Raw genomic sequence first — 8,670 nt, forward strand, 5'->3', positions numbered from 1 at the left:
TGATCCAAAAGAACTAATCAAAAAAATTTACAGAATTTATTTAAAAATTGAGAGCTATTTTAAAAAATAAAATATTTTCTCAATAGTAAATAAATGCAAATTTAAAATATATACTATTATAATTACTGTCAATTAAAAATAAATAAATGTATGCCAGGCACGGTGGCTCACTTTGGGGGGCTGAGGTGGGCAGATTATCTGAGGTCAGCAGTTCAAGACCAGCCTGACCAACATGGTGAAACCCTGTCTATACTAAAAATAAAAAAAATTACCTGGTTGAGGTGGCACATGCCTATAGTCCCAGCTACTCAGGTGGCTGAGGCAGGAGAATCACTTGAACCTGGAAGGCAGACTGCTCGCCTCAGTCTCCCAAAGTGCTGGAATTATAGGCATGAGCCACCATGCTCAGCTTAAAAATATATATATATATACCTATATATACCTTTTTCTACTTACCACGTTTTCTTGACGGTGATGGAAAATGTTACTCTAGTCATTACTCAGTAAAGCAGACGATCTCATTCACTACTGGGTGATCATTTATATTGCTTTAATACTTTTGAAAAGATTTTAGCATTACATAACCTAAGGGGGGAAAATCTTAAATACAAAAAGGTTTTATCCACAAAGATCTTCATTGTGGCCTAATTTAAATTTAAAATGGCTAAAAATTGAAAACAACTAAATTGACCAATAGGAGAATAGGCATATAAATGGTGGTATACACAATAACAGAATATTAACTACCATTCTTTTTTTTTTTTTTGAGATGGAGTTTCACTCATTACCCAGGCTGGAGTGCAGCAACGTGGATCTCAGCTCACTACAACCTCTGCCTTCCAGTGTTAAGCGATTCTCCTGCCTTAGCCTCCCAAGTAGCTGGGATGACAGGTGCCTGCCACCATGCCTGGCTAATTTTGTATTTTTAGTAGAGAAGGTGTTTCACCATGTTGGCCAGGCTGGTCTCGAACTCCTGACCTCGTAATCCGTCCACCTCGGCCTCCCAAAGTGATGGGATTACAGGCGTGAGCCACCACACCAGGACTATTACTACCATTCTTATAAAAGATCCGTAGTATGAAAAGCAGGTACAACATTTTGTGTATAGACTGAACGCAGCAAAACAAAAACAGTATAAACAAAAACAGCCGGGCGCGGTGGCTCAAGCCTGTAATCCCAGCACTTTGGGAGGCCGAGACGGGCGGATCACGAGGTCAGGAGATCAAGACCATCCTGGCTAACATGGTGAAACCCTGTCTCTACTAAAAAAATACAAAAAATTAGCCGGGCGAGATGGCGGCGCCTGTAGTCCCAGCTACTCGGGAGGCTGAGGCGAGAGAATGGCGTAAACCCGGGAGGCGGAGCTTGCAGTGAGCTGAGATCCGGCCACTGCACTCCAGCCTGGGCGACAGAGCGAGACTCCGTCTCAAAAAAAAAACAAAAAACAAAAAACAAACAAAACAAAACAATACACTGAGAAAAGCTAAAATAAAACCACCAAATGTTATTAATAATGACAATCTTAATGTATTGAAACCCTATTGATCCAACTTTCTGTTTCTCAAAAGTTTTTAAAAGGTATCATGCACACTACACTTTCAATGGAAATGTGTTTGTTGGGAGAGATCCATTCAAAGTTAGAATTTTTTAAAATGTTAAAGAGAAATTTTAAAAATTAAATTACGTAAATTTACATTTATGTAATTTAACAAAAGGTTTTGGAAATGCTATTTGACAAATATTTACTACATACCCACTATAAACAAGAATAGTGACATTCTATAATATAAAGAGACATCAGTTAATAAAAATTGTCTAAGCTATGTTTTTCTAAGAATTATATATCTAATAGAAACGAAAGTTGCAGAGAAGGCAAATGGGGAGAGAATACAGTGTGATAGGAGATGGAAAAGGAAAGAAGATTCAAAAATCTTGCAAATACTTTTGTCAATTAATTTTCATTTTTTCTAAGTGCCCATGAAGAGAAGTGCTCTATAGGTTAGGAAATAACTACATCTTAGATTTCCTTGTTTTAAGTTTTTTTCTATCTTTAGGTCTCAGAAAAAAAAGAAAAATTTGCTGGGTGCGGTGGCTCACACCTGTAATCCTAGAACTCTGAGAGGCCAAGAGAGGTGGATGACCTCAGGTCGCGAGTTCAAGATCAGACTGGCCAACATAGTAAAACTCTTGTCTACTAAAAATACAAAAACTAGGGCCGGGCGCGGTGGCTCATGCCTGTAATCCCAGCACTTTGGGAGACGGAGGCGGGCATATCACGAGGTCAGGAGATTGAGACCATCCTGGCTAACACGGTGAAACCTAGTCTTTACTAAAAATACAAAAAATCAGCCAGGTGTGGTGGCACACGCCTGTAGTCTCAGCTACTCGGAAGGCTGAGGCAAGAGAATCACTTGAACCTGGAAAGCAGAGGTTGCAGTGAGCCGAGATCGAGCCATTGCACTCCAGCGTGGGCAACAGAGCAAGACTACATCTCAAAACAAACAAACAAACAAAAACAACTAGCCAGGCGTGGTGGTGCACGCCTGTAATCCCAGCTACTAAGGAAACTGAGGCAGGAGAATCACTTGAACCCAGAAGGTGGAGGTTACAGCGAGCTGATATCACACCACTGCACTCCAGCCTGGGTGACAGAGCAAGACTGTTTCAAAAAAAAAGTTAAAAGAATAATTTTGGCAAATATGCTTAAGTAAATATTTCATGAGCTCAACTTTTTCTTCAGTTACTAAGTTAATATCCTTTAATTTTATTTTTTTTCTATTACCAAAGTCATTTCAGAGACCAAAGACACAGACACCTATAGTCTCTGATAATGGATTTTCCAGTAAATAATGATCTGTATCCATATATTGGCAAATAAAAAGAATGACTATTAGGTTCACATTGCTTTCTTCAACATGAACCATAGTGTTGGATACTCAGTAGATGCCCAATAGATACACAAATTTAAGTTCGAAATATCAGTGAATCCGTTAAAAAAAAAAAAAGAGAGAGAGAGAGTCTTAACTGCCTTACCTTTGTAAAACACTACACTATGATCTGAGGGAGTTTAGAGATGGAAGAACACTTCAAGGAAGAGATTGTATGCTGTAAATGGCATTAAAAACTCCAAAATACTGATTTTCAATGCTGTTTCCTCCTCCCAATTCCTCCCAAATTAAATGATTAGCAGTAACTATAAAAAGTAACAGTAACTACAAATAATGTATTTAGTAGTTTTTGTTTCCAATAAAGAAATAGCAATATAATTTACACTAAAATTTCTAGAGATCCCAGAAGTAACAAAGGTGTGCTTACCTGTGAGGGTCCTTGGAACTTGGTATAATATATACACATTCCCTCTTGGTCAAAGTGCTTTCTATCCAGGATTTCTGGGACTAAAACAAAATGTTTTAAAGAATTGTTTAAGTTAACCCACTAAATAAGAAGGAAACAATTTCATTATGAAAACATAAACTTTTTATTTATTTATTTATTTATTTTTTTGAGACAGAGTTTTGCTCTTATTGCCCAAACTGGAGTGCAATGGTATGATCTTGGCTCATCATAACCTCCACCTCCCAGGTTCAAGTGATTCTCCTGCCTCAGCCTCCTGAGTAGCTGGGATTACAGGCATGTGCCACCACGATTAGATAATTTTGTATTTGTTTAATAGAGACGGGGTTTCTCCATGTTGGTCAGGCTGGTCTCAAACTCCCGACCTCAGGTGATCTGCCCGCCTTGGCCTCCAAAAGTGTTGGGATTATAGGCGTGAGCCACCGTGCCCAGCCCATAAACACTCCTATACTACATAATTTTTTATTTACTATTCATTACATACTATAGTCTGAAGATGGCACCCCAAAATGTCAGAATAATTCCATTTAAATCCCAAGTGACTTAGATTATTAAATCAACAGTACTATGTAGACACTATTGCTTCAAAGAGTCAAACAGGAGGGAAGCCAAGTTTGAGATTCCCACTATGAACCAAAAACCTTAAGAGGGGCTGGTATTATTCTAGGATATGAGCCATTTAAAAGACAACTAGCTGGGCACAGTAGCTCACACCTGTAATCCCAACATTTTGGGAGTCAAGGTGCGAGTATCATTTTAGCCACCGAAGTCAAGGGTAGCCTGGAAAACATGGTGAAATCCCATCTCCACCAAAAGCTAAAAAATTAGCCAGGTGTGGTGATGTGCTCCTGTAGTCCCAGCTATTTGGAAGTCTGAGGCAGGAGGACAGCCTAAGCTGAGGAGGCTGAGGCTGCAGTAAGCCATGATCAGGCCACTGCACTCCAGCCTGAGTGAAAGAGTGAGAGACCCTGTCTCAAAAAACAAAACAAAAAAAATTTGAAAAAAAGACAATTAAAAGTGATAGATTTGGCTGGGCGTGGTAGCTCACACCTGTAATCCCAACACTTTGGGAGGCCGAGGTGGGCGGATCACGAAGTCAGGAGACTGAGACCATCCTGGCCAACATGGTAAAACCTCAACTCTACTAAAAATACAAAAATTAGCTGGGCGTGGTGGCATGTGCCTGTAATCCCAGCTACTCTGGAGGCTGAGGCAGGAGAATCGTTTGAACCAGGGAGTGAACCAGGGAGCTGGAGGTTGCAGTGAGCCGAGATCGCACCACTGCACTCCAGCCTGGCGACAGAGCGACTCTGTCTCAAAAAAAAAAAAAAAAAGTGATAGATTTATAAAAAATAAAACCCAGCTACATTCCATTTCTAAATAAATACCTACAGCATAAGGGCATGGAATGGTTAATGATACAGGAATAAAAAGACATAAAGCAAATTCTAATTAGAAGGTAGTGTCAGAAAAATGCACGAAACACATCAATAGGGATAGAGCAGGTTATTACAAACGTTAAATCTGCCAGATTGCTATGACAATCTTGATTATGATTAACCAAATAAAAGTGTCAAAATACATAAAGGGAAAAAATTAATAGCATTAGACAAATCTAGGCTCATAGTAGAAGATGAACACATTTCCCTCAATACTGAAAAGTCCATCAAACAAAAACTAATAGCAGAAGCCAGGAATGGTGGCTCATGCCTGTAATCCCAGTACTTTGGGAGGCAGGAAGACTGCTTGAGTCCGTTAAGTTCAAGACCAGCTGGGTAACACAGCGAGACTCAATCTCCACAAAAAAATTAAAAAGTCAGCCGGGTATGGTGGTGCACACCTATAGTCCCAGCTACTCAAGGGGCTGAGGTGAGAGCATCACTTGAGCCCGGGAGGTCAAGGCTGCAGTGAGTCACGATCACACCACTGCAATCCAGCCTCGTTGACGGAGCAAGACCTTGTCTGAAAAATAAATAAATAATCAGAAATATTCAGAAAATTTTAACAACATGTTAACAAGCTTCATTTAATAAATATATGCATGTTTCTATATATTAGAAACAGAAGATCCATTCATTCTTCTCAAGCACAATTGTGGCATTCATAAAAATTAATCATGGGCTGGGCACGGTGGCTCATACCTGCAATCCCAGTACTTTGGGAGGCTGAGGCGTATGGATCACCTGAGGCCAGGAGTTCGAGACCAGCCTAACCAACATGGTGAAACCCGTCTCTACTAAAAATGCAAAATTAGTCATGTGTGGTAGCACACATCTGTAATCCCAACTACTCAGGAGGTTGAGGCAGAACTGCTTGAACCCAGGAGACGGAGATTGCAGTGAGCCAAGATCACGCCATTGCACTCCAGCCTGGGTGAAAAGAGTGAAACTCTGTCTCAAAAAAAAAAAAAATTTGATCATGTGCTTGACTATAAGATTCAACTAATTTCAGATACTGAGTATCTTGCACATCATACTCACTGATCACAATGCAATTAATGTAATATAAATAAAATTTTTAAACCACCAATATTCAACACTTTATATAACTTGAGGATCCGAGAAAATTCATAATTAAAATTTTAAATTCTTGTAAGTGAGTAACAGTGAAAAGTCTATGCATTTGAAAACCTATACAATGCAATCTAAATGCTGCACGTAGAGGAAAATGTATAGGCTCAGGTGATTACATTTGAAAATGAAGGCTGGGCCAGGCGCAGGCTCACACCTGTAATCCCAGCACTTTGGGAGGCCAAGGTGGGCAGATCACTTGAGGTCAGGAGCTCGAGACCAGCCTGACCAATACGGTAAAACCCGTCTCACCTAAAACACAAAAATTAGCAGGGTGTCGTGGCGGGCATGTAATCCCAGCTACTTGAGAGACTGAGGCAGAAGAATCACTTGAACCTGCAAGGCAGAGCTTACATGAGCCCAGTCGTGCCACTCTACTCCAGCCTGGGCAACAAAGTGAGACTCTCTCTCAAAAAATAGTAATTTTTTAAAAAGGCTGAAAATTAATGAGCTAACTCTTGGACTTTAAAAAATATATTGAAAGAATAAAGTCAAAGGAAAGAGATAAAATTAAAGAACAAAATCAGTAAAACAGATTTTAATAAAATAGCAAGATAAGCGAAAGTTAAAAGTTGGTTCTTAGGTTAACAAAACTGGTAAACCTTTATGAAGACTGAACAAGAAGCCAGGCAGATCACTTGAGTCCAGGAGTTTGAGACCAGCCTGGGCAATATGGCAAAACCCCATCTCTACAAAAAATACAAAAAATTAGCCAGGCGTGATGGCACGTGCCTGCAGACCCAGCTACTTAGGAGGCTGAAGCCAGAGGATCGTCTGAACCCAAGGAGCTTGAGGCTGCAATGAGCTGTGACCATGCCACTGTACTCCAGCCTGGGTGACAGAATGAGAGGAGGAAGAAGGGAGAAAGATGAAGAAGAGGAAGAGGAAGAAGAAGAAGAAAAAGAGGACGGGTGCAGTGGCTCACACCTATAATCCCAGCACTTTGGGAGACTGAGGCAGGCAGATCACCTGACATTGGGAGTTCAAGACCAGCCTGACCAATATGGAGAAACCCCGTCTCTACTAAAAATACAAAATTAGCCAGGCATGGTGGCGCATGCCTGTAATCCCAGTTACTTGGAAGGCTGAGGCAGGAGAATCGCTTGAACCTGGGAGGCGGAAGTTGCAATGAGCCAAGATCATGCCATTGCACTCCAGCCTGGGCAACAAGAGTGGAACTGTCTCCAAAAAAAAAAAAAGAAGAAGTGGTGGAGGTAGCAGCACAAGTAATAGTAAGAGTGAAAAGATGGAAGGTAATTTTAAAATAAAATAGAAAATAACAGGCTGTTCTGCCTGTGGAGTAGCCATTCTTTTGTTTCTTTACTTTCCTAATAAACTTGCTTTCACTTTACTGTATGGATTCGCCTCAAATTCTGTCTTGCACAAGATCTAAGAACCCTCTCCTGGAGTCTGGATCAGGACCCCTTTCCGGTAACATCTTTCTGGCGAACCATAAAGGGATGATACTGAGGAGACCCCTGACCCAAAGGAAATAGACTCTAGCACCAACTGGCCGACTTTGGGGGTGTCTAATGGCAGTTATGGGGAAATACACAGCTCTCTGCATGTCTGGATCAGAGAAGCATGCTCTTGGTCCCCTAGAAGCTGTGCCTCATTACTAGGCACTAGAAACTGAATGCTTTCCTCGCCCTGTTCCTCCAAGGGCTCTACCTTGAAGCCAGTAATCCAATTAAGAAATTGGCAAATGAAAGACCTTACAACTGATGGATCTCCTGTTTATATATTTATATGTCTTGTGTGTGTGTGATATGAAAGAGCTTCAACTGCTTTAAAAATAAGTGCTTTTGGCTGGGTGCAGTGGTTCACGCCTGTAATCTCAACACTTTGGGAGGCCAAGGTGGGCAGATTACTTAAGGCCAGGAGTTTTGAGACCAGCCTGGCCAACACGGTGAAACTCCATCTCTACTAAAAATACAAAAAATTAGCTGGGAGTGGTGCCTTGCACCTGTAATCCCAGCTGCTAGGGAGGCTTAGGCAGGAGAATCACTTGAACCCAGGAGGCGGAGGTAGCAGTGAGCCAAGACTGTGCCACTACCCTCCACCCTGGGCAACAGATGCAAACTCCGTCTCCCTCCAAAAAAAATAAGAAATAATAAAATAAAATTGGATAAATTTGTCTATAAGGTTTTATTAAGAACTGGGTTTCACATATCAATAATGCACTAATCCAACAGTAAAATTTGGCTTATTGATATAAAAATCACACAGGAAACACTGCCAAACATGGAATGGTGTTTGGCTTTCTTTGGGCTGCATTTGAATGAATACGTCATGGGTATGCGTTCCAAAATTATGAAAAGCTCCTATAACTGTGATATGATTTAATGCACCTTATCAGTAATAATTATGATTATTATGTTAAATTATTGTGTGCCGCAAAGGTAACCAAAATTCTTTGTCAATTGTGTCTTTGACTTTGGCTGTCCTAAGACTTTTTATCATCAACATACAACCTTTGTCATGTTTTCATCCTCTTCAAAAGGTGGTTTATAATCAGCTACAGGACTTTCACAGGTGCTCTTAAACGCAGGTTTCTGATAACTTTGGAGACTCTAACGTTAGAATAAAGCAAAAAACATTCAGGACTCTCATGGAGGGCTGGAATGTTCATGTGTATCAAACAGAACAGGAATTAACTTCATGGACTGAATTAAAGTAAGACTAATCTTTTTTACTTTTTTGCTAAAAATGTTGCTGATCCTTTATTCTGTTTTCAGAATCAAGG

The 8,670-nt window shown here is 40.4% G+C and overlaps 1 protein-coding gene across 1 annotated transcript in view; it reads right to left on the reverse strand.

The window, feature by feature from the left end:
- LOC108544825 (transient receptor potential cation channel subfamily M member 7) overlaps window positions 1–8,670 on the reverse strand; it is a 55,525-nt gene that overhangs the window by 27,379 nt on the left and 19,476 nt on the right. The window contains exon 2 of the mRNA XM_017896180.1: window positions 3,316–3,395. Within this exon, the coding sequence (XP_017751669.1) occupies window positions 3,316–3,395 (80 nt within the window). The remainder of the gene's footprint in view (window positions 1–3,315; window positions 3,396–8,670) is intronic.

Source organism: Rhinopithecus bieti, unplaced genomic scaffold, assembly GCF_001698545.2.
Source record: "Rhinopithecus bieti isolate Rb0 unplaced genomic scaffold, ASM169854v2 scaffold_27781, whole genome shotgun sequence".
Classification (NCBI taxonomy): domain Eukaryota; kingdom Metazoa; phylum Chordata; class Mammalia; order Primates; family Cercopithecidae; genus Rhinopithecus; species Rhinopithecus bieti.